General features: G+C 35.6%; 1 protein-coding gene across 17 annotated transcripts in view; it reads left to right on the top strand.

The window, feature by feature from the left end:
• The window catches only part of MCTP1 (multiple C2 and transmembrane domain containing 1), a 534,160-nt gene that overhangs the window by 317,042 nt on the left and 189,888 nt on the right, over positions 1-27,230 (top strand). For 13 of the 17 annotated variants that reach the window (XM_045498313.1, XM_045498303.1, XM_045498323.1 and 10 more), the window contains 4 exons: positions 6,454-6,513; positions 12,099-12,176; positions 17,177-17,347; positions 20,189-20,319. In XM_045498313.1, the coding sequence (XP_045354269.1) occupies positions 6,454-6,513; positions 12,099-12,176; positions 17,177-17,347; positions 20,189-20,319 (440 nt within the window). The remainder of the gene's footprint in view (positions 1-6,453; positions 6,514-12,098; positions 12,177-17,176; positions 17,348-20,188; positions 20,320-27,230) is intronic. The other 4 variants (XM_045498373.1, XM_045498341.1, XM_045498363.1 and 1 more) reach the window with 1 other exon arrangement.

Here is a 27,230-nt window from a genome sequence, read left to right as displayed (position 1 = left end):
TATTTTACCTTTGATACAACTTCACTCAAAGTCAAAGGTGAATTTTTCATATGTGCAGGTCATTTTTTTCTTTGGAATCTTGACTTGTGAGAATGAGGTCTCCTGCTTCTCTGGAGCAGGACTGTTATGTGCAGTCTGTGTGTGGGTACCAACGGTGATTATAAAATCTGAGAATTATGAACTCTGTGGCAAAGACTTAAATACAGTCTGATAATGTTGCTAGACATTCTCTAGTATGGAGTTTTTCTTCCTTTTCTTGTTTGTTTTGTTTTGTTTTGTTTTCAGAAGTGACGTAACCATGGAAAGGGAAAACTAAATTGACATAGTTATGTTTTAAATATGCACATCCCCCCGCCCCGCCCCCCGTGTATGCAAGTGTATCAGCTCATGGGGTTTCCTGTTACTTAAATATCGGTTCATCATGTTCATCATCTTGTCAATAATTGATTCTTTCAATGGAAATTATATTATTTGTGGCACTTTTATAATGTGGAATTGTATGTACTATTGAAAATAACTGAATAGCCAACTTGAGGGCAGGGAATTATAATTGCTGTTCAGGACTGACTTCCATATAATTTAGAGTAATTGTGTTATCATCTAACAAGTAGGAAAATAAATACACCTAAACTTGCCTCTGACAAGCAAGAATGATACATGTTGTATTTGAATGGTATGCTAACCAGGAAATAATTATGAATTTCTTCATAGCTCCTCTTCTGGGAATGATAACATCTTTTAAAACTCTCATTCCGGTTTTCCACAAGCATACTTTCCATCTTGCACATTTGTAATCCTGCCTCACACTCAGCTGTTAAAGAAAAATGTTATTTTCAGAAGAAAGGGATCAGTGTCTCCCTAAACTTGGGCAACTGAATAATTATCCTGGTCAAAGAGTTATACTTACATGACAAAATGCATTTTGGCAGAAAAATGGTAACGCTTTGAATTATTGCAATATTTTATTCTTTAGAAGAAGCTTATCATTGATAATTTATTCTAAGGTTAAATTATTCAGCAAGAAAATTTCATGAGCTCAGAAGAGAAGATGTATATGTGTTTTGTGAATAAATTTTGTGGGGTCAGACAAAAAGTAGAAAAAAATAATGAAATAATTGCCTGTCAGACCGACAATAAGCAGAAATGATTTTACCCTACATTGTGTGTATGTGTGTGTGTGTGTGTGTTTTAATGTAGAAGAATTAGTTTATCGATGAGTGTGATAATAAACTTACATACTTTCAATAAATCGCTTTAATTACATGAGACATAACCATTCTGATAATATAAAGATATACACACTGCAATTCATATTCTCAACAATAACAGTTTAGAAATCTTTTAAGAAGAGATAATCCTTTGAATAATATAATATGGACTTTGTGATCATGTCTCATTAGCATATCTTCTGTTACTTGATGGCTTATTTTTTTAGTAATATATCTTTTTTATAAAGATTTTATTATAATCACTTAGCATAATTTTAATGAACTATAAAACACTTTATTCACTGGTGAATGAAGCAATTTCTAATAAGACTTTTGGCAAGCATATTGTTAATTTAAACTAGAGAACACTTTCCACTCTAAGTCTGCAGGGCATAGTTAAACCTGACACCTTGGATGACACATTAAAAATGCATCAGTGAAAACCTCTAAGTGCTTTAATTTAAGAAACGTTAGAGAAACAGATTAACACATTTTTAGGTATCTCACACAGTCCGACATAGCGGCGGGGGGGGGGGGGGAGTCATTATTTAGCAGTTATTAGGTTCTTTCTCCAAAGACTTCACATCCTGATAATAAATAGATGATTTTTTAAACTTGCAAAACACACAAGCTTTCTTGGTCATTGACTCTCTCACCTGTGAGGACCTAAAAGGCTTTTCTTTGGTGTCTCATTTAAAATTATTATGCATAAATTTTTGAAAAAATGAGATGCTTACATGTTTCCAAAGGAAATACAATGTTCTTTTAAAAGTCCTTACCACTATTTATACTACCAAATCTGTGTTATCTGGGAATGCTATAAAGTCAACCTCATAATTAAGGCTTCTGAGATTCCCAAGTGCAGTGGTGAACAAAAGGCAAATAGCATGGGCATTTCTAATATAAAAGACTATTTTTACCTCGATCAACTAAACTCTCAAAATTTCTAGTAAGTTTATCTAAAATAGAGATATCATAGTGCAGTAAATATTTTATTATCCCACAAATTACATGAAGCCATGGTTAAATTTTATGTAGAGATGATTTTTTTCTTGCTGTTTTGACAATATTTTCCCATTGGTATAAAATATCATACATTTTTATATATTGTAATTCATAACTACAGGGATTTGCTGTAACAGTGGCTTTACATTTATTTGACCGCTCTTGTTGAATTTTTAAAATGTTGTGGGTCCTTGAGGGAGCAAAGCTGGATGACTTGGCACAAAGTGAAAGGACAAAAGGTAATCTCAGGCAGAAGACGAATGCCTTGACGCCTGTGCGCTGGCTCTAAAATGTTTAATTGTGGACCACTGATTGGCATTCACACTGCTAATATGTGTTCCCCAGTGAGCTGACAATTTTCCAAGATCCTCTCCAGACTGACCAAAGGGAGGGAACTAATACAACGTGGCTCCAGGATAATGGAGCTAACTGTTGGTTTGCAAGATTATATGGCCTTTGAATTCAAAGATATATATGTGTATATATGATGTACATCAGATATATCTAACATATATATGTATACATGTGATATATGTATGTGTGTGTGTATATATATATATATATATATGTATATACACACATGTATATATGCATATTAAGTTGAATGTGACTAGGAGGAGATATGTTGGTTTTAAAGTTCCCTAAATATCCTCAATGAAAATAAATCATAATTTTGTGAAGATTCTGCTTTCAAAGCCATGGTTGACAGTAATAGATACACATGCATGCATGTGTGTATACATACACGCTAATGCACAAATTAAAGATTTAAGTTAAAATTTCTAGGAAAATAAAAGACAAAGCAAAGCCAGCCTTCAGTTACAGGGCATGTCCTCTGGGGAGTTGAGATTGTCTGTCTCTCGTCAGAAATATTTAAATGGACAGTTGGAGTTGCAGAGGGAATCATATTGGTGTTTAATGAGTATAAATGGTATGAGCACCTCTTTGAGTAACCAAGAAAACAGGAAAATAGAACTTCACTGTAATTTCTACTTACTTCGTGTCCCTGTTTTTAGTTACATAACTATCAATAGACATATTCAACTTGGTCGGGGCAACCAAGAGCTATAGAGCTCTGATAAACAGTGATTTTAGTCAGACCAGGAAAGGCTACGAAAATTATTTATTTATGGGTTTATCTATTTCTAACCTCTTAAATGCCTAGAGAGTATTGAGAAAAGGAATTGTGCACCTTAAAAATATTCTGTGTAATCTGAAGGCTACCTGGGTTGACCTTCACGTTTGAATCTCAGGCTTCCCAATTTCAAATCTGTGGTGAGTTTTTGAGTATTGAAGAATTGCTGAGTTATGATAACTACAATATGTTTAAAGGCCTGTACCCATTAAAGCTAATGAAAAATATCACAATTAACAGAAGTTCAAGGCTAATCCTTGTTCATCCAGTGACAAAGTCTTTAAAGATTTTTATGATGTATTTAAATAGGAGGCTGAACTAAATACAGCATCATGTTCATTTGTTAGGAAAGAAATCAACTGTCCTTTAGTTTTATTTCTCTGGGGAAAAGTCTATCTTCTAGATTTTTAAATTTACAATCTTGTTACTTTTTAGATTCACAGTAGGATTTTGGATCTTTGAAGACAAACTTTCTTAGTGTGTATTGGTGTTTTGGAGGCAAAAACTAGATTTAAATAAGATATTATCAATGTGTCTAGCTACTTTGATAAATGCAACGCCTCAGCATAAATACTCAACGATTCATTATTCAGGATAACGTCAATAATTTTCCTTTATCAATTTGATGTCTCTGCTCTTTGTTCTGTTTCCTTTTGCTCTTAATTTATAATTTTAGCACTTTTAAAATGGCCTTTCATTCACTTATCAGATTCTTGTTCCAATGGAGACAGAAATGTAACTAAATATCTACAATAATGATTGAAATCTTGCCCTCAAAAAATCACTTTTTTTAGAACTCTTTATCATAATGCCAGGTGTCTTATTATTATTGTTATTATTAGAAACTCTCACTAAAGGAAAGCCACACCTCATCTGCTGTGGATTTTATATTCATCAAGGCAATAAATGACATAAGGGTCCACAGGAAAATTAAGTTGTTCCATTTGAAATAAAGGCCTAAATTTACATGAGAATGTAGGTTGTAAAATGAAATATAAATTTTAGTTGATGAATAATGACAGAAGTAATTAAACATGGCATGAAAAGCACAGCCTGAACACATCAGTGGATCCAAATGTGGCTAATATTTTTGTTTCTTAAATTTTAACAGAGAAACCTAAGTTCTAAATGCTGATCATTAAAATTTCCCCTTCCCCCTCCCCCCCACACACAAATTCATCAATCTCTCTGCGTACCAGTCACATAATTATCTCATTACCCTCAAAGGGTATTCATCTGAGGAAGAATGAAAAGTATGAAGTTGGTGGTTTCAACATTAGTCACCTTAGACCACTTGAACTTTAAATGAATTAACAATACTTTGGAATGTTTAATGGTCATATTATTTGTTGTAACTGTCTTGAGTCTAAAGCCAGCACTCTCACCTCCATTTAAGTTGCCTTAATACATTTTACGTTAAGGTAAAACTCACTGTTGTATTACTTGTCTTATTGGCTCTTGGGAAATTATTTGTGTAAGGAGACTTCAAGACTTCAGTTCCTTTAATATGATACTTTAAAATTCTCCACATGTTGCTAAACATGCTGCTTAATTTAAAAAGAATTGGGAATCAGAGTAAGGAGAGAATTAGCAATAGAAAAGAAACACACATCTTTTGTAAAATCTGGAAGGTCTTTGTAGTTAAACAGTGTACAGCATCAAAAGACTACAGTCATTCCTTGTAACACTCATGCCCCAGTGTCCAAAGGTAAATGTGTTTTTTCAGGATTTGTTGTTTGTTGCGTGTTTTTTTTTTTTTTTTTTGAGATACTGATGTGACAGCGTGCTACGAGTGACAGATGAGAACCATAGCTGTACACGTAATTGAATTATAACTCTGTAGTGATGATAAAACAAGGTCTTAAACTCAAGAGTTCTTCCTAGTAACCTCTGACATTAGCCATGCTACCTGACCAAATCCTATGCAGGTAACTTGGGAAAGTGAAAGTAATTTCAGTAAGAAATAGATTTTGTGTGAACAAACAAACAAACAAACAAAACAGGTAGATTATATAAATTATCCTTAATGTAATTCTAGTTCTAAATTTAAATTATACAACTTGCTGTACACTCTAAACATGTTAGCTCACTATTATTTTCTGATATGATTTTTGGTATCATTTTTGGAAGGAATATCTATACCTAACCAGTGGAAACTCCCAGTAACTAACAATCAACAAATTATTTATTGAGCACCTACTATGCAATAGGCATCATGTGAGGTGCTGGGCCACTGTCTTAGTCGCTAACACAAAGTTATGGAGGAATCAAGTAAGTTACAAAACTTCTTCTGATTCATCACAATGTCAGAGGTTGATGCTGCCTGATAAGGGTCCTCAGATTCCCACAGTTTTACCATAACTGACACCCAGAAACAGGATGCAAAACATACCAATTTAAAAGATGCATGTAATGCAAATGTTCTCCTTAAAAGTGACCAACAATGATTTGATTTCCTGAAGTTGAACCGGTTTTACTCTATAAATGTCTGAGGATTAAGTAATAAAATATCCAACGTGATGTTTTGTTAGGATATTGCTACTCTTCTCAGTATTCATTTTATTAAATTATTTTTGTAAGGCCCAAGTTAACTAACTTGTATTATCTATGTTCTATATTATATCATAAAACTAGGACGTTTTTAATAGGGATTAAACTAAATTTGAGTAGGTACATGATTATAACTAAAATTGCTACTATTATTCTTTAAAAATGCTCTGTGGGTCTATGGTGTTAAATTGTTTTGTTAAAAGGCACAGATATTATATGACTTATTTCAAAATCTTAAAGTACTTTTGAACAGTTCTATTTTCTAAAATAAAGTGTTACACTTTGAGATATAATAATCAACAATTTAAAATAAAGAGGTAAGTAGATTCTTTAAAAATTACAGAAATAATCCTTTCTAGACTTACCGCCATTGATATTAGATATGAATAAGAGAAAAACTTTAATTTACTCAAGGAAAGAAAACTAACAGTTTATAAACATCGAAAGTGTCATAGGACATATAACTTTGGGGTTTTATTTATTTTGGTTTCATTGGGCTAATTAAGTATTCTCAAAAACACCTCAAAATTTAGCTAAATATTTGTTTGTTTTTAGGATCTTTCAGAAAATGAAGTGGTTGGATCTTATTTCTCTGTGAAGTCTTTCTTTTGGAGGGTAATGTTGAAATCCTTTATATTAATATTTTTGATTTTGGTTCTGAATAGTGATTTTTGAAAGTTAAGTGTGAATTAGGAAATTCATTTTTAAAATGGGTCTCAGAAAAATGTATTCAATTGCCTTCTTTATTAACTTTTATTCCAAGTCATTCAAGTGACTCTTGCATTTCTTCATTTGTATAAACTAAGAACTTCATGTATTTAATATGTTGCTTTGAAGTCAGTTGCTTGTGGGACTAAGTTTATCCCAAATTCTTAACAGCTAGAGAGGCCCACAGGCCTTCCAGGAATATAATGGTGCTATCTAGAGAGTCCGTTAGGTTTCTTTTTTCCCTTCTTGTAAAATCTGCTCCATCTGTTTGGGAAAAATTTACTTCTATTACAGTGATCTTATACTATATACGTACTACATAATCAGTGTTCTTTCTTTGAAAAAAAAAAACTTATGAATTAGGAAACAGCAACTCTGCTGTTGATTTAAATAAAGAAAAAAGTCAAAATTCCACAGAGAATTTGTTTTAAATGCCATTGCAATTTAATGTTATTTACTCTTTCATGACTTAAACATAACGAGCTCTGTCATCCTATTTTCTCTGCTCTAATTCTGCATTATGCACAGCACGATTTATTACAAATGCACTTATTACTTTGCCAAGAGTTTCCCTCTTTCTTTGAAAATTCACACTTGGTACATGATTACCTAGCGATAGATATTGCAGTGAAAATGCTACATTCGTAAGGCTTTACCATTTTCTTTCCTTGGCTCTTCAACTGCTCATGACTGAAAACTACCCTTCCCCTTTAGAACTGTAAGGTTTGTTGCAGTGTCTTTTAAGCAGACTGGCATACCCTAAATTAAGTCATGCCTTGACTTGACCAATGAGCCAGCGTAAACCACATCTCTTCATCCATTGCTCCCTCCACACACACTGTTATTGATGTGAGCTTATTTTAATTATTATAGCATCTTCATTTCCTTTCAGTCTACTGACGGCTACCTCCACTATTGCTATTCGGTGTCCTTGCTAAAATAATAATAATTTCTCTTGTATGTTCACGCATTATCCATGAACACAGTGACTGATTTTGAAGTGTCATATCACCTTAAATGGAATTTGGCTTTTGGCAAAAATGCAGCCTCTGTATTCATACAGTATACTTCTTTGCCAAGAGAGCAGAATTCAGGAGTGTTCTCTGTTGAGTTTGTTCTGTATGCAGCAAACATGCAAACCGATCTTTATGAATGAAGCCTTGCTACCAGGATCAATTGCATAAGAAATAAGTTTTAAGGCCTTCCCTTTCAAATGATTCTTTCAAAATCTTTGCTACTTCCAAATTAGTATTGCATGTACCAGTACTTTCCATTTAGTTGTGTTCACCCTTAAATATTCTTTATTAACCTTTCTCAATTTCTTTAACTGTCTTATTTTAGAATAAGAAATATGCAAATTTAAAAGATAGCTTTTTTTGTATTTGAGGTACATAATCTAATATCTTTTCTTCCGAGCGTATGTTGAGTAACTAACCAAGTGAGTCATAAAAGCAGAACATTTAGCGGTCATTTGTTTTATCACTAAGGAAACTAAGGCCCAGAGAAGTGATGCCATTGACCTGACATCCCTGACAATGGTAGGATCAACCAGGACCAATATTTTTCTCTCTCTGAATATCACAGAAATAATTGTTTAAAGCAACTAAGTTCCTTTTGGGGTCAATAATGAATACAGATAGGATGTAAAAATAAAGCCTTCCTTTAATTTTTCTTCACTGACCCCCTTTCAGATTTTTCTTGCATTATGTAACCCTTCTCCCCCACAGCTCATTAACCCACTGATAGATGGATGTGTTGAGGGCTGTGATGTTGCTGTGTTTGTGGTCCCATCTTATAAAATCAGCAAATCACTGATCAAGTCTACTTTGGATAAGTATGATTTTTCATATTCATGTTTAAAAGTCACTCCGATAACTGACCTAATTGCTCCTTGCCCAGGTAATATTTGTATTGTGATTTTTTAATGTTTATTAGCTTTTATTTATTTATTTATTTTTTAATTTTTTTTTTCAACGTTTATTTATTTTTGGGACAGAGAGAGACAGAGCATGAACGGGGGAGGGGCAGAGAGAGAGGGAGACACAGAATCAGAAACAGGCTCCAGGCTCTGAGCCATCAGCCCAGATCCCGACGCGGGGCTCGAACTCACGGACTGCAAGATCGTGACCTGGCTGAAGCCGGACGCTAAACCGACTGCGCCACCCAGGCGCCCCAATGTTTATTAGCTTTTAGAGGAGATGTGTAGCAAAGGAGTTTCTCCATAGACATTTTCAGATATGCAGAAGACCTAAATAGTTCAGATAGAATCTTACATGAGGCGTATATGTGTGTTTATGAGCTTTTATCAGCTTCTTTATAAGGATCAATGCATGTATCCAGGAGACAGCAACTGAATTACATTGGGTGAAACTAAATCCCGGCGAGAACTTACTTAATAAATGTCATGGTTACTTGCTAGATCTTAATTTCCTTGAGAGCAAAATAATAGAAAGAAAAGACCGAAGTGGTACAGAAATAGTCTGATTTTCCAAAGGCATAATATTTATAATTCATCAAAACATGATATCTTACAACACAAAACATTAAGCGATGGATATATAGCGATTACCATACTTTTCATAAAAGCAACAAATATTATATGAAGCCATTTGGATTACTCTAAGTCAGAATTTCATTAAAGATTTTAACTTCTCAATAAAGGATGATAACTTAGTGCTGTTGCTTCAAATATTTAGTACATTTAAGTTTTTCCCAATTAACTCCATTGACGGGACATTTAGATTTCCATGACTGAGAGTTAATTGAACAAACCAGATTATGAGAATGCTGTAGTGAATTAAAAAGAAATGTTAAGATTGTTTAAGTGGAGAATGGCTGGGCTATACCAAGATACCTCATATAGAAAAATGGAGAAATGGCTCGTAATATGAAATGGGCCAAAAAGAGTGCATAGAATACAGAACAATTAGGAATTATGTCAGAGCACCATCTTACAGTAGGGTCAAATCAAAGTGTGGTTGAAGGAAGACCCTGAAGGCCAAAGAGAAGTATTGGTTTTATCACACAAGAATGTTATCCTGTGCTGAAGTGTTTGCATTCTTAACAACTCAACCATATATGACATATAACCAAGAAAAGTGCAGGTATTATTTATATCTTCAGGTATGAAAGTGAGACCTTCAGAAAAAATATATTTATAACATTTAATTAAAAGTCCCCAGAGAAAAAGTGTAAGTCAAACCCAGGACTCATTATTTTTTTTACATTATTGGTGGAAACGAATACATTACGTTAGCAACAAGCCAACTTTAGCCAACAAGATTACAGCATATATAATGATTTTCTATGAGTATATATTTTGAGCAAACATTGTAAAAGCTTGAGAACTTTTGTTTGGCTACAGTTAAGCTTTGAGACAGTAGTTAAAGCATCTGAAGTAAACATAAATACCTTCCTGACACTGTAAGTTATATCAAGAAGCAACAGAAATAGGAAAGAAAGTTTAAGGATAAAAACCAGGAGAATTTCTCTAAGGATTATAGTGCCGTGAATCATCTTCTAAAAAAAAGGGGATCGAAGCTTTATTATTACATGAGACACTTTAAACTAGGCTGGACAAAGCCCTGGGAAGGTTTTCTGTAAAGGCAATCCTGCTTTGAGCAGACAGATGAACTGTAGAACAAATCTGCTTGTTGGACTTCATCACCTAGGTGTAATTCACTGGAATCAACTCAGCAGGCAAAGGAAAAGATAGAACATGCCTGTGCCTGGGATTGAGCTAATAATTGCTCCACACTCCAGGCTTTGCAGCACAAAACAGTCATTCTAGGCTGTCATTATCTCTCCTTTGTAGTGTCTCATGGATCATTTGATTAAATAAAAGCATGTGCACCTCTGTGCTGAAAATAGAGGTGAGCTGACTCCACACACAGCTATTGTAAAGACACAGTGATGTCTTTCACTCATTTCACAGGGTCTGGGGCTCATTTGGAAGGATTAGGTTGTACACAGGTAATGAAATCCAAGATAGCAAAAGCCAGGGATTATTTGCATATATCAGGGAGAAGATTAATATGACCGTGTGGGTTGTTTTAGCCATATGTTAAATCTAGAGAGATTTTTTTGTTTGTTTTGATCTGTTTTTTAATCAGGATCTAGAATAATAGGATACCTCCTTCTGTTAGTGATCCAGTTTTTCAAGGAATTGAATTAAGAAACTTTAATAACCAGAATTGAAGTACAGAAGTGTTCTCAGTTTATTTGTGAGATTCTACAATTTCACCACCTTATTAATAAATGTTAGACTATAATTCATTATGGAACACAGTTAACTCTCATATACTTTACTGAACAACATATGCTAGAGTTATCACCACCTGCCCACTTTTACTTCCTTCAAGTCCCTGATTAGCCTTTCTCAGTAATCTATACCCATGGATATATTTTGTCTAAACAAGAGTCAAGGTATTTCAACAAATCCTATACACATTCCCCCCTTTTTTCCTTTGTGTTATGAACTCCTTAAGCTTTGTCCAAAGCATGAGAAATAGTGCAGAAAGCCGTCAATTAGGTATCAGAAACCCAGATTCAAATCTCAGTCTTGCCAATCTGTAATCATTTGGCTTTGAGTAGAGTATTAATCAACTCTGTGCCTCAGTTTCTTTACCTTAACAATATTTGTCATGAAAGATGCTGGAGTATGAAAACCCCAGTGCCTAATAGTTGCTCAAAACATGCTTATTTCTTTGTGTATGATCTAACCTTTCACATGGGCCAAATCTCACCCTCCCTGTTGATGTTCTCATCTCATGATAATACTATTGTTTGAAGACCGTCCAGGTACTGTCATCATTGCATACAAACTTTCAGCTTATCATGATAGTTTCCTTCTAGTATTTCTTGCTCAGCTGCGTCTTTCTTAATCCATACCTCGCTGCTCTTGGTCTTGGTAATACAGGGACTTTATGATTGCTTTCTTAGGCACGGGGCAACAAAGAGAAAATGGGGCAAATTATGTGGGGTAGAATTTCTCGGTTGCTTTAGAGATCTCTCTAATCATTGCAAAAGATTCGCGTGTGGGGGTGTAGTTAGCATATCATAGTTGTTGCCTGTCCATGAAACACTCTTCTGGGGCCTTGTCACTTTTTTGATGTTGGAAACGGTCTCCAAAATATTCTGTAGCAGCAGACTTTCCATGATTTCTCTTGCTATGGTTATTTTCACTGCGACACCCATTAACAAAAAGCTGAAACCACTGAAGCAGGATCCATCACCGTTTAATCTCTGTCCTTTATTTTCTTGACCATTGCATTACGCCACTAAAGAAAACAGTGGCTGAAAATTACATTATTGCATTGGCATTGATCTTCATTGTGCTAGAAGACGTTTTCCGACAGTGACTTGGGGGGCAAATACATATTCTTTTCCAAATAATGTTTTTTTGAAGAGTAATGCTGAACTCTAATTGAAATGAGGTGTTGATAGAGGCACAAGGCTTTCCTGTACAGCTCTGATCGTTCATCTCCATCCAGACGTGCGGCAGGCCTGCTTTTCCTGTCCTGGGCTTCTGCAGAGCAGAGCTTCAGAGTACTTATTACCAAAATGCACAAGTAAGTTCAATCATTCAGTTTGTTTATTTCTTCTGAGCTAGCATGAGCTGTGAACTCTCCTGGCTGACTTACTGTTCTGAAAACCTATTCCCTAGCCTAACCTCTTTTATACATAGGAAAAGGAATTGAATCCTTGAATTCCTTTTCAAGGAATAACACATAAACTAATACACTTCTTAAAATGCCAGCTCACCCGTTCTAAAATCTTACTAAAGATATATGTCATTGACTAATTGCCTTAGAATTGGAAATTGATGTTGTTACCTGGTGTGTTGATTTTCTTTATTAAATTTCAACTTGGATGAATATTCCTTATGCGAATGACCTCAAACTTCGGTGCGTGTGAGAATCATACGGGGCACATGTTGGAAATACACGCGTAGCTCTGCACCATAAGAACCGAATCATGTTCAGGAAGGTCAGGCCCACTAATTTCAACAAATTTACCACTAAAATTGGGGAATTACCTGTTTAAAAGTTCAAAGATTCTTTCTTCCTTTTGCAATGTTGGTTCTTTGCTTTGAAACTAGGTTGGTTTTCCTATTTATTCTTCCCTCCCTTTTCTTTCCCTCCTCAAACAGAATTCTGTTTCAACACAGACGTGGTTGAAAACATTCCCTGAGATAACTAAATCCCAGCTCTAATATGTTCGTTTTATTGAGGGATGTCTTGGATTTAACACTCCTTGCCACTTAGGTGCTCAATAAGTAATTTTTGGTTGACTAATTAGCAATACTTCCGTCAATATGTATTATTTAAGTATAGCCTAGGAGAAAAAAAAATTAAAGGAAGAAAATAATAAACTTAACACAAGTTTGCAGTAGGTCCCTACTTCTCTCTTTAAATTTTCCAACTGTCCAAACCAATCTGCTTTCCTAATCAGTAAATTTAGAAGCAGGACTAAAAGACTTTAATTAGCATAAATGGTATCCATGCCAGAGAGTGGATAATGTTCACAATTGTAGTAATTAATAATAGTAATTAGAACATAGGAGAAGGCCAGTGCACACAACCCTTAGAACTTTTAAAGCAGGGGTTTGTACACTTGAGCATGTATCATAATGACCTTGAGTGAGGTCTGGGTAATCCAGAGCCGATTTTCTTGTTCTGGGCTGGAGCTAAAAAATGTGAATTTCTAGCCACTTTTCAGGTGACACTGATGCCATTGGTCTGTGGACCACATTTTGAGAACTTTACTATACAGAGGAAAGAAACTTTAAACAGAACAGCAGGTGACTCAGAAAGTACCTTAAAGAACATTAAAGCTAGTGGTTTTCAGTTTCTTTTTTCTTCCCCTGTGGAATTCCATTTGTCACCATCTCATCCACAAGCTCCTTGAAATTTTTATTTAAAAAAGTAATAAAAGTTATAAATGGCTATCTTAAGCAGGTTAAATCTTTTTTGTTTATGGAATATACTGTTTTCTTTTCAGGAGCCCCTACACACACAGACACCTCTAACTCCCCTTACTTCCCCCCTTCCAGCACCACACACACAGACTAGCGCTCTTAGTACATGTGGAGCTCTAGAGTCAGGAGAACCATAGGTAAAAAAAAAGTGGGGCCCAGAGAGGGAGCAACATGCCCAAGTCACGTTGTCAGGAATTGCCAGAAAGATGCAAATGGGTACTTATGTTAAATCGTTGTCTTTCCGGGGCACCTTGGAAAGGTTAAGTGTCCTTAACACTCAGTCGGCTCAGTCGGTTAAGTGTCCGACTTCGGCTCAGGTCATGCTCTCACAGTTTGTGAGTTCGAGCCCCGCATCGGGCTCTGTGCTAGAAGCTAGAAGCTCGAAGCTCAGAGCCTGGAGCCTGCTTCAGATTCTGTGTCTCCCTCTCTGTCTGCCCCTCCTCTGCTCACACTCTGTCTCTCTCTCTCTCTCTCAAAAATAAATGAACATTAAAAATTTTTTTTTAATAAAAAAATAAATAACTGTCTTTCCTACTACTGGTGGTATAAGTTTATATCTTCCCTCTTTGCCTTATAATTTTACTTCAAGTTCCTATTCTTCACACTTACACTAAATATTTTTCTATTTCATGACTATGCAGTTAATCAAATCACAAATGAATTGCGGAGCTTCTTTTTAGAAGAGCACCATTTTTGATAAAAGAAATTTTTGGAGAAGGAAAAATTCCTTTTAAAATGATACCTTGTTAGTATGTCTTTGGGAACTCCTCCCCTTTTTCCTTTTAACCTTTCATGCATATCAACTTAATTCTCACATTTATTAACCCTGTTTGTGTGAAGAAATATTCCCCCTTCTCCTTTCCCTTAGCTTTCCAGGTCATTTTAGGAATGTTCTTCCAGGTTATAGAAAAGCATTTTGTAACTAATGGCAGTAGGTAAAGCCGCCATGAACTTCATTTTATTTCTGTGAAAGCATGAAAGATCCCATGGAGTATTCTTTCTCCTTCCCACCCTGTAAGTAAAGTTCTTGTTCTCATGTGAGAAATGAAAGGAGGGACACGCAAGTAAGAGTTTCAGACGTGGTACCATTCGAGAAACTAGCATTGCTAATCGAAAATGCTGTATAGCCTAGATTGTACCCACATATAATTTGAGTGCAGAGTTTGACTTCTAGAGTGCATAGAAAATGTTATTGAGTATATCCATCAACAAGCTGAAATATTGTAAGAATGAATACATACGCTCATGTAATAGTAAAGAATACAGATGCTCATATAATAGAAAAGTAGAAGGTGATTTCACATACTAACCATGAAGGAAAAGCTAGACTGGAATGTCATTCCAAATATAACGACTCACTTACCTGGAGAAAATGAAGTGATAAAATGTATACATGTACACTTTTAAATTCTATTTTAAGCTCTATGTAAATGGGTTGTTACTAACTCCTTGGTCTTGGCCAAGATAATTATTTCTTCTTATCACAAATTAGTTTTTCTTCTTTCCTTCTTTGCCACTCCTATTCCTTAACAAAACTTCCAGACCCAGAGTTTAGAACTTGTTTCTCTAGACTAGTCTTCAGTGAGAGGCCATCTCAATAGCAGCAGTGGTGGGTGGATGAATGGATAGGTATATAGGTAGATAGGTAGATAGGTAGGTAGGTAGGTAGGTAGGTAGGTAGATAGATAGATAGATAGACAGACAGACAGACAGACAAAATAGATAAACAAAAATACACTGTTATCTCTTGCTGCATTATATATTAATAAGTAGCATGAAGGGTTCTAAGAGAACCCCTTCAAGGTCACTTGGTACAATAAATTTGTTTAATCGGGGAAATCCTTATTCAAACACAGTCCAGAGTAGAAACCCAATGTGTAAAACAGATGAGAGCAGTGGGACTCTAGCTGAAGCAGACTGTGGAGTCCTGGGGAAGTTACAGGTGGCCTGTGAAACTCCATGGCACCTCAGAACACTCTTGAACTCCACCCGTGGAGTTCACAAAGGTGTGCAGTGTGCAGGCACAGTTTTGTGTTAATATTAATAAGTCAAAGTCACAAAGCAATGTCCTGCAAAATTTGCTGGCCACCAAGGCAGGGAAATAGGCAATGTGATTTAGAGAGATTTCCATTAAAATGTTCAAATATTAAAAATATTGGTTTTTGAGGAGCATAGTTCTCATTTTGCTAATAAAACACCCTGACATGTATTACATTTAAAAATTTTTTAATGTTTTTTTTATTTTTTGAGAGAGAGACAGAGTACAGCTGGTGAGGGACAGAGAGAGAGGGAGATACAGAATCAGAAGCAGGCTCCAGGCTCTGAGCTGTCAGCACAGAACCCAATGCAGGGCTCAAACTCACAAACTGTGAGATCAACACCTAAGCCAAAGTCTGACGCTTAACCTACTGAGCCACCCAAGGGTCCCTGAAATGTATTACTTTTAATAATGACAGATAAAAATGGCTATCACATTAGGGTGGTATGGAAAAGAAAAAGTAGGATTCAAGGTGGGAGAGGGAGATATACAAAATAGGCTATAACTTTATAATGGTAACATAGACAGAATTAGACTGAAAGTAGAGTTAATCTATAATTTAGAAGTGGAGTACTTTGAGGTTGAGAGACATGTTGAATTTCTTCATGAAACGACTGTAAGTGAAGAAAACATGCTTGGCAATATGAAAGATATAGCAGTTGTTATAGTACTGCTTGGTTCTAAATCCAAATGGAAAAGATTTTAACATTTTAGCTACTTGGATTTGTTGTATGTGCTGTTTAGTTCAAAGAGATTATAGAGCTGTTTTTTGTAGGCTTCCTAATGTTAAAATTTTTTACTTCATTTGCTTGTTTGAATATTGTGACTTAGCATTGGGCATAATAAAAATCATTAAAGACAATGTTCAAGTACTAGAATGAGAAACTCAGTAACACACCCACCAATGAAAATCACATACGTAATTTAAAAAATTTTGATGCAAGTTTCAGCATAAACCAGACAACTCCGATGGGCATGTTGATTTTGTTTCTGGTCTGTGGTACTTTAAGTAGTTCTCTAGTGAGCTGAAACTCAGCTATCTCCTAACATAGCAACAAAGAAGGTTTTTAATTGAATAGAACTTATAACTAATCTTAAAAACCAACTTGTAACATGAAAGATTTTTAAAAATCATAACTAATTAAAAATTAAATATCACAGTGTGGATGAGGCCTTTGGTATTCCTAATAGTTTTTTGACACTGGCATATATTGGTATTCCTAATAGTTTTTTGACACTGGCATATTTGACACAGAGGCAAATATTCTGATATTCTTGAAGTATCTACATCTTGTAATTTAAAGAGTTGGATTATTAGACCTTATTTTGAGCATTCACTTCTCATACAACAACCTTAAATTTATCATGAAAGGATAATTTCACATTCATTAACAACTCTGTAATTAATAATCTGTCAATTATGTTTATTTTCTTAAATTGTAACTACCTACCATTTTTATTTTCAAAAACTTGTAACAGGAGAAAGGGTAATGCCAGATAAGGTATTTGGGGTTAAAACTCAATAAGCTAACTCTGTTTTCCTTTACCCAAAGTTTCAGACCCAAAGTTTACGTCTATCAGACGTACACAGAAAATCACATCTTTGGAGAGGAATAGTCAGCATCACATTGATTGAAGGACGAGATCTCAAGGCAATGGATTCAAATGGGTTGAGTGACCCCTATGTGAAGTTCCGGCTTGGGCATCAGAAGTACAAGAGCAAGGTAACCGTATCTCTCTCCTGTTCCAGCCAGTATTTGGAAGGCAGTGGTTGGTTAATAGCCATGCTTTAGGAGATAAAAACACTAGATACTTTTTCAAATGCTTAACAGAATTTCTTTTGAATATCACGTCAGCAAACCAGACCAATAACTATATTATCACATTTCTTACTCAATGTGCTATGTGACCTTGCATAAAGTACTACTCTGTCTCAATCTCACCTATAACACAGGAATAATAGTTGGAACTATCTCTTTAAAAAAATAACAAACAAGCAATCAAACAAAAAAAAAGGGCTGAAACAAACCTAAGTCGATGGCCTGGGACATCAAGTGCTCAAAGAGTGTTGGCTACTATAATTATTACAATCAGTACTGGTATCAGTGCTACAAATAGCCCTGTTTTACATACCATAAAAATCCTTGTTCCTTACTCTGAAACGTTTTATTCAAAATGACTTGCACCAGTGCAGATTGCAATTTTTGTTTGTTTGTTTTATTTATTTAGAAAACAAAGGGCCAAATTCCGCTGTATGCTACAGGGCAAGTTACTCTGCCATTCCATGTCCCAATTTCCTCATCTGTAAGATGAGTGAGAATTAAAATAATGCCTACCTTGTAAAGTTATTGAGAAGATTGAATAAATATATGTTACGCACGTGAAGGGCTTGGAATACTGCCTTGTCCATAATAAATAATAAATGGTAGTAGCAGCAGGAAGAGTAGCAGCCTTAAGAACAAGATGTTGTTTAACAACAATTATATTAATAGTAATAATACATTAAATAATCATATTAGTGTCATATTTTTGATAGAAGGAATTATGATCGGTAAAGGTCATAGTAGTCATAGTTATATTTGGGACACATGTCTTATCTGTGTTGTATCCAAATAAAACCTCTTTGGGGTGCCTATCTGGCTCAGTCTGAAGAGCATGAAACTCTTTATCTCGGGGTTCTGAGTTGGAGCCCTACACTGGGTGTAGAGATCACCTAAATAAATAAATAAAAACTTTAAAGAAAAACAAAAAACAGCAAAAAACAAAAACAAAAACAAAACACAATACAACCTCTTTAATGGTCAGCTTCTACAGCTACTATTCATAGCTTGAAAACTCATCCTATCTATCTTATATTAAAAATCACATTCTACTTTGATGAGAATAATTTCACTTTGACATTACCATTTTCAAGAACTTTTGATAAACAGCCTGCCTAGGTTCCTTCTGGCACAGGAAGTTTTCATCAGTAACTAAGGGGGTTAGTAATATCACAGAGCTGACTCATTAGTAGGCAGTGAGAATTGCTCTCAGGCTGATTGGTTATCTTCTTGAATACCCACGTGGAAGGGGAAAGCATCATTTCTGACCTGAAGGAAAATCATATAGGGAAGACAATCCTAAAAAAGGAAACTGGAAAATTAGGCTCTTTATGGCCAAATAAGTAAGATAGACCATCCCCAAAACACCACAGAAGTGCATCTGAGCCCAATAATGAGAGGTGAATTATCATAGGATCCATCTAATGCCATCTTTTTCTTTTTTTCTGCCATGGACTTAATAACATATTTTAAGGAAACTACTGATTCCAAAAATAGGTACCTATGACCACTTTTGTCTTGTCCTTTATCAATTAACATCATCTCTGTGTTCTGGTAGGCTTAAAACATTACTTATTTTTTATAGTTCTGCTCTTTAGGTATGAAATATGAAATCTAGCTATGGACATGTGTCTCTCTTTGCTCTTTCCTTCCATGATATATTGCTGATTAATTTCAGATTATGAACTTTAAAAATTGTGATTCATTTGTATTACCTTTGCACATAACATACTTCATTGCTTTCAGAGTCTTTACATCTGAAGATTTGTCTCTCATACATTCAAAAGAGAAAAGGCCATTTCATGCGCTCCTGCTAAAAAGAAAGAATAGGGAAACAAATATGAATGTTTTTAACCCAGTGGTGAATGAAGCTTCAACGCACATCAGTATGGGTCACTTCATTCATTGATTCTACCAGATGTCTTATCTGAATGCTTGAAGTTACACAATTGCACTTCAGATAGCTTTCTGGTATTTGCAACATAGAAATTGTACACACACATTCATATTAATTTACAAACATTTTTGGCAGATTGTTTTGGGGAAAGAGACCTGAAGCTCTAATCAAAGACCTGAGTTAGAGTCTAGATACTAAAACGTAATGATTTGGGGTTGGTCAGTAAAACTCCAGGTCTCAGTTTCTCCAGATATAAAATCAGATGAAACATCAATGCTATGATTCCAACATAAATGTTTGCCCGACCACCCCAGAGTTACTTGCTGTTTCCTCCTGCTCCCATAGAACTTCACTGTCTGTTGTTTCATTACTATTTATTTTTATTTTTATTTTTATTTTTACAGATTTAGCTCAGAATTCCCTTGTGTGTAGGGAGTAAGGGAAAAAGAACTCTGGGAATCCACATAGTCCTTTTTTAGGAGATGACAGGCTGAGAGTTATGTCTTTGTGCATTAACTGGTTATGTAAAATAAATGCTAGTATCTGAGTGAGCCATTTCACGTATAGACTATTTGCCTTTTCTGTATAATTCATATCTCTCATCTCTTATTCAAGATGATGAAGGCATGCCCTTTGGTTTTCAGGACATATCCTTAGATATCTTTCAGATGATATGCAGTAAGGTTGCTAAAGAGCTAATGATTCATTTCCATCACTTCTGGAAGCTTTTGTTCAAATCTCACATATACTTTTGTAGATAGTACCTTGATTTTGATATAATGTCTCAAAGTTAAATATTTTTAAAAGACTTATATTTATAAGACAATAATTACTTTTTGGTTTTCCAGATTATGCCAAAAACTTTGAATCCTCAGTGGAGGGAACAATTTGATTTTCATCTCTATGAGGAAAGAGGTGGAATCATTGATATCACTGCCTGGGACAAAGACGCTGGGAAAAGGGATGATTTTATTGGCAGGTTTGTACAACTTGGTATTTTTGGTTCATCCTAGAGAGGGTGAATTTTTTTTAAAAGGATAATCGCTTTCTGTCTAGTTATTGTAACTGATCTTTTACCATTTTGAAGGAAGGGATCTGACCAAGGTAAAGCAATGCTTGGGTAAAGTGAAAAATAGATTTGAAGACTGACCAGTAGGTGGCAGTTTTGACCAGTCCATGGACAGGCTATCTGAATTTGATATCCAGAAATTTTCTCCAGATGTCAGAATATTGTGTGTAAAAGTTATGGGAATTGAGAACGAGGAATCTCATTTGATCAAGATACTTAAAGAAACAAAGAGCTCATTCATAGTCTGTAAAGTGATCTAAGATAATATTACTTTTCATAAAGCATATTGTGAGACCATAAAATGCATTGTTTCCTACAACCCCCCTTCAAGGTAGAGAATCTTTATAATCTCCAAGGAGTTCATAAATCTGTAGAGTTCTCAAGTTTTAGTGATGGAAACATGTAAGAGAGACAGATCCATGTTAATCTAATAATGCAGTGAAGGAAGGAGTATTCTGAGGCCTAAGGACATCTCTCCACAAAGACAAGGTTATTTTGAATGACTACTTGAATTATATGAGCTGTTTCCTTTCTTAAAATCTGTTTTTATTTTTTGATGTGTATGTGCCTTTGTAGCAAAACATATTGAAACCTGCCTATATTAAAATAAAGTACAGTGTACAGGAGAATTTGTTGGTTTAGAAAATTCTTTCTTCATTGCAGGTCACATGAATTCCAATTCTCTAAACACACAGCCTGAAGAAATGCATACATACTAATAATAATTAAGGAAATTTTATGCTAGAAAAGTAAGAACAGGAATTTGACCCAACATATTTATCTCTTTGGTTTTTTTTTTTTTTTGTGACTCTGATATATATTTTTTAAACAATGGTTTTCTTTGTAGGATTATAAAGTGAGAGGTTAAATAGCTTCATTTATACTTTAATTTTACTTGTAAAATGAAATGGAAAAAACTACCATAACCTAATACTGTTTCAATCCTTTTTAAAGGACAGGTCTTCACTGCATATTTTTTCCCTTTAGTAAAACACTATTTTCGGAGTTTTCTTTAAGTTTGACCTTGTTCTCTTTGGGATATACCACTAGCTTAAGTAGCAGTGTATATCTGTTGATACACTGAATACCTCTCATTATGATTATATATCTATGTTTCTATCTCCCTCAACATGCTACGAGCTCTTTCAAGTAGGTGCTGTCTAGCTGTTCCTTGAATAATTAATTCATTTTCATAATTTATGGCAACATTAGCTATATTTGGTTACCATAAGATAAATCAGTATGACTGTCATGTGTAACTTGCTACCTCAATCTCTGTACTTTATAATCATACTTATATTGGTAAGTTAATGAAATCATGGCTACAGGATACTGCCTTCCTGCACTTCTGGGTCCATATTACATGAAGTACATCTTATCCCTTTTTCTATTTTTTTCCTGTGATAACAGATATCCTTTTATATATTTTATTCTTTCTTTGAAAATAATTTCCAAATTTGGAAATTGTGATGATTTCTCAGCCCATCTGGGACTGACCTTTACCTTTTCCTCACTTTGTAATATTATGAATTCTTCAAGGGCATGGCTAATTATATTGCAGAAATGGTTGGTAGAGAGGGGGAACTGTTCATCTCATTTCACCTTGTTTCTATAGGTTTGCCCATAATTTGGCAAATTTTGAGAGATCTGATTTGAAGATCTCAACTGGCTGATCTGAAGATCATAGGGATTGTTTTTGGTAACTGGGGGAGCTAAGGAAGTCTTAAGAAATTTGGGAAGAGAAGAAATTCATTTCTGGAGCTTTGTTGTTGGTGAGCATGTGGAGGTGCTAGGAGACCGGCATGCCTGAGTGGGCGTGGAAGCTCTGTGTCCTTTCTCCCTACCTTGTCTGGGTATCTCTTCCATCTGGCTGTTCCCGAATTATCTCTTTTTATAATAAACTAGTAATCTAGTTGGGTGTATATCCACCCTTTTTATTTTTTCTAGATCTTGGAGGTGTTACCACCTGTGTATTGTTTCTAGCTTGGGCTTTGCCTAGATTGTTAGACAAGTTTTTTATTTTTGTTTTTAATTTGAGACAGCATGCGTGAGCAGGCAAGAGGGGCAGAGGGAGAGAGGGAGAGAGAGAGACAGAGAGAGAGACAGAGAGAGAGAGAGAGAGAGGGAGAGAGAGAGAGAGAGAGAGAGAGAGAGAGAGAGAGAGAGAATCTTAAGCAGGCTCTACACTCAGCACAGAGCCCTATGCAAGGCTTGATCTCACAACCCTGGGATTATGTCCTGAGCCAAAATCAAGTCAGACACTAAATCGACTGAGCCTGCCAGGCGCCTCTAGACAGGTTCTTTATATTCATGGTTATTACACAGGAGGACCCAGCAAACAGAATCAAGGAGCCCTAGGCCCTATCACCCACGCTGCCTTGATGGGCACAACTTTGTGCTCTTCTTCCTAGTACTTTGGTGGAATTAAAACTGGCTTGGGTGGTAAGTCCAAATGCTACCATTAAAGAATCATAGGGGTTTTTTAAAATTCTTATTCGTTTTGAATAAATTACTTTTACCTCAAGTTACATTTTTTTTTCTAAATATAATAAAAACTTACCCATCAGCCTCACTTTTTAAAAAAAAAATCCATTTTGGGGCACCTGGGTGGCAAATTTGGTTAAGCATCCAGCCCTTGATTTTGACTCAGGTCATGATCTCATGGTCCAGAGATCAGGCTCCCTGTCAGGCTCCATGATGGTCATGGATCCTGCTTAAGATTCTCTTTCTCCCTCTTCGCCTGCCCCTCCCCAGCTTGTGCACACAGGAGTGTGCCTGTGTTCTTGCTCTCTTTCTCAAAAAAAAAAAAAAAATTTTTTTTGGTCATATGCCAAACATAACAGCCTATAAAAGCAATTTAAGCCAAAAAAAGTTTTAGAGTACACAGGAGCACAGGTGTAGGCAAGATGACTCTTTAGGACGCTTTTGAGTATCAGTTAAAACCCCTTTACACAATAAAGGGGGTATTGTCAAATTTTGAGGTAATCACATATGTTCAGTAAAAACTTGTTGTATGCTCAGCCAATTTAACCAAGGTGCCTGTTGCAGAAAAAGGAAATGACTATGGTAAATCATTATTTCAAATCTATTCAATGTCCGGATAGCACCAGCAACTCAAGGTCTCTACTTTATGTTTATTAAATTATACTTTAAACACATCCTGCCCTTGAAAAGCAAGATATTATTATACCTAAGTGGTAGGCAGAATAAAGTCGCTGTGTTTATGTGAAGGTTGTGTAGTTACATTGGAAATAATGCAGATTGTAATAAAATTCCTCAGTTCCTAGGGTAGTTTAGATGAGAATTCCTTCCATTAAATGAGAGTTCTAGGAGTAAAGTAATAGGAGTAAAATCCATCATGGTCTTCTGTCTTGTTTTGCAAGCTATCATCACAACATTTTATGCCCTGTTAACATTTATTTATTTATTTATTTATTTATTTATAAATATTTTTGCATGTAGCTAATATAAATTTAAGGTATACAATAGCTGATTTGTGGCATTTATATATTATAATATGATTGTCATGATAGCTAGAGTTAGCACCTCTATCACATCAAATTATTTCTTTTTTGTGATGAGAACAGTTAGGTATGTCTGTATTAACTTACAAATTAGAGACTATTCTGGGAGTTGGATGGTAGTTGGTGAGTAGATTTAAAGTTGGCCATGAAGGATAATACTGTTATTTCCATGACTGTTAATTTTTTTTGAGGATACTACCTAAATTCAATCCTACATTTGAGAACAGTTGCATGGATCGGATTATCTACGTAGACTAGTTTATGGTGTTATAGTTTTGTTATTGTCCACTTTGTTTTCCAGTTTTGGTCACATATAATGATTTTTGAAAATGTGTTTTGTTGGGGCGCCTGGGTGGCTCAGTCGGTTAAGCGTCCGACTTCAGCTCAGGTCACGATCTCGCGGTCCGTGAGTTCGAGCCCCGCATTGGGCTCTGGGCTGATGGCTCAGAGCCTGGGGCCTGCTTCCGATTCTGTGTCTCCCTCTCTCTCTGCCCCTCCCCCATTCATGCTCTGTCTCAGGAATAAATAAACGTTAAAAAAAATTAAAAAAAAAAAAGAAAATGTGTTTTGTAAATAATGTATGCTCAATAACAGGATTTTGGGTTTTTGGGTTTGTTTGTTTTTTGGTTGTTTTTTTTTTTTTTTTTTCATTACAAAGACAAGGCTAGCTATGAGTGAAAGGGCCACTTGCAAATTTGGAGTGTTGATACAGTGGAAGCTATTTAACACTGAACATTGCCCTTTCCAATTCTCTCTTGAACCCATGCAGTCAGGCTTACGCCGCTAATAGTCCATACAAACTGCTCTTGTCAAGGTCCCCTGTGACCACTGAGTTGTTAAATCCAATGGCCGATTTTCAACCTTCATCTTAATTTCATCCAGAAGTAGTACTGGACTTGGCTGATTGCTTCATTATCTTAAAACACCTTTTTCACTTGGCTTTTAAAACACCAGACTCTTTGTTTTTCTTTTGCCTCATCACTTGTTCCTTCTTGGTCTCATTCACAGAATTTTCCTCATCTCCCTGCTTTAGTTCTAGAGAGCCTCAAATCCCACTCCTTGGGCATCTTCTCTGTCTACACCTGCTCCCCTACTGATTCCATCTACTCTTGTACTTTCCATACTGTCTGAGATCAATAATGACAACAAGCTCCACTCCATAACTCTTCTCTGAGCTCCAGATTCCACATCACCTCCCTGCTAGATATCTCCCTAGAATGCCTAATAGAATTCTTCAGTTTAGTAGGTCCAAGGCCAAACTTCTGATACCCAATATCCCCAAATCTTCTCTGACTTTCAAATTCTCCCGTGTGTTGCTAATGCCAAAACCATAGAGTCCTATTTGCTTCTTTTCTTTCTCTCACTCTTATCAAACCTGTCAGCAACCTACCAAAGATTCCTTTGAAATGTATTCAGAATTCACTCCTGTCATTATCTTGATCATAATAATTCTGGTTGAAGCTACCACCAACTCTCACGTAGACAATAGCCATAGCCTCGTGTTCTTCCTTCCACAGAAAACAAATAAAATAATTTGACTCCTCTGCTCAAAACCCTTCAACGTTTTCCCATCCTAATCTGGGCAAAACCTGGCTAAGTCCTTATAGTGGCCTATAATGCTTCTCATGATCCAGCCCCATTACCACTCTACCCTGAACTTTTGCTGTTCCGCCCCTCTTTCCCTCTACTCTGTTCCAGCCTCTTTGCTCTTCCTCAAGCACACCAGACACCCTCCCACCTGAAGACCTTCCCCTACATCTGTGACACTCTTTCTTCAGATATCCACCTGGATTGCTTCTTTATCTTCTTCAGGTCTCTGTACAAATGTCACATCAGGGAGGCATCCATACCAACCCTATTTAAATCCCCCCTTTCCCCTATCCTGCTTTGTTTTTCTCCATAGAAGTAACCACCATTTAACCTACTATACATTTCAGTTATGTGTTTTATCATTTATTTCCCACCACTAGAATATAAGCTTCGTGAAGGCAGAGAATATAAGCTTCGTGAAGGCAGAGAGTTTTGAGTGTTTTGTTTTTGTTCACTGTCACGTTCCCAATGCCTAGAAAAGTATATGGCATATAATAGGTGTTTAATAAATATTTGCCAGATTTTAATTTAAAGATCTGAAGTTTGATTTAATACTGAAAATTATGGCTCTTCCTTCTCTCAGTACAGTTGACCTTTAAACAACATGGGTTTGACCTACAGATGTCCACGTATACAGAGATTTTTTTTTCAATAAATATTGTAGAGCACTATAAATGCATTTTCTCTTCCTTATGATTTTCTTAATGACATTTTCCTTTCTCTCACTTTCTTTTTTGTGAGAATATAACATATAATACATATAATATATAAAATATATGTGAATCATCTATTTATGTTACCAGTGCGGCTTCCTGTCAACAGTAGGCTATAGTAGTTAAATTTGGGGGAAGTCGGAAGTTATATGCAGAAGTTCTACTGTGCCAGGGGGCTGGTGTCCCTAACCCCCATATTGTTCAAGGGTTAACCATAAATTCATAATTTAACAATAGGCATCAGTGCAGAGGCAATTAGAACAGTATGACTTAGTGATAGGTATAAAATTTCAGTGTAATTGAAGAAAGCTATGTATATATAATCCAAAAGGGGAGAACTAATGAGTTAAAGGTGAAAGTGCCTGAGTAATACTTACACTTAAAAAATACTGAATTGTTGCATTTTTTAAAAAGTAGTCTACACTTTTACCCAATACTTATAACTTTTTCATCATTATTATATCCAAAGAGTTAATGCCCCCTGGTAGGTAAATTTTACAGAAAAATGAAATTACCATGAGTAGAAAGAAACAATAGTAACAGTGCTCTACAATGAATAGGGCACAATTACATTAGCTCACTTTTAGGGGATAACAAGAGTCGTTCATATTATGCCAGTTTTGTAGATGCAAAAAGTGAGGCAGAAGATAGATTTAGAGGTTGCTCATCTAGTATGCATCTGGGTGATTGATCTGAGATTCAAATCCAGAACTCCTGGCTCTAAAGACCACACTCCTTTCACTTTGGTCTTGAACCCAGTATGTTCTGAAGCCATGAAGTGCTCAATAAAATGCCAGGTAGTCCATAAACCAACTCAGGTGGTCTACACAATAGTGCAAGTTTGAACAACACATTTTACCTGTCGCTGAACTACAAATATCAAGTAAAGGTGAAATAATGTTAATCTGCATGTAATTATTTAACTTTCTGATCACCTGCATTTTGGCAGGCAAGACGGACTGCCACCTTTACGATAATCAGCTAATAAATCCTC

The sequence above is a fragment of the Leopardus geoffroyi genome, chromosome A1 (assembly GCF_018350155.1).
Source record: "Leopardus geoffroyi isolate Oge1 chromosome A1, O.geoffroyi_Oge1_pat1.0, whole genome shotgun sequence".
Classification (NCBI taxonomy): Eukaryota; Metazoa; Chordata; class Mammalia; order Carnivora; family Felidae; genus Leopardus; species Leopardus geoffroyi.
The sequence above is the reverse complement of the archived record's forward strand: the minus strand, read 5'-3'. Positions and strand labels throughout refer to the sequence as shown.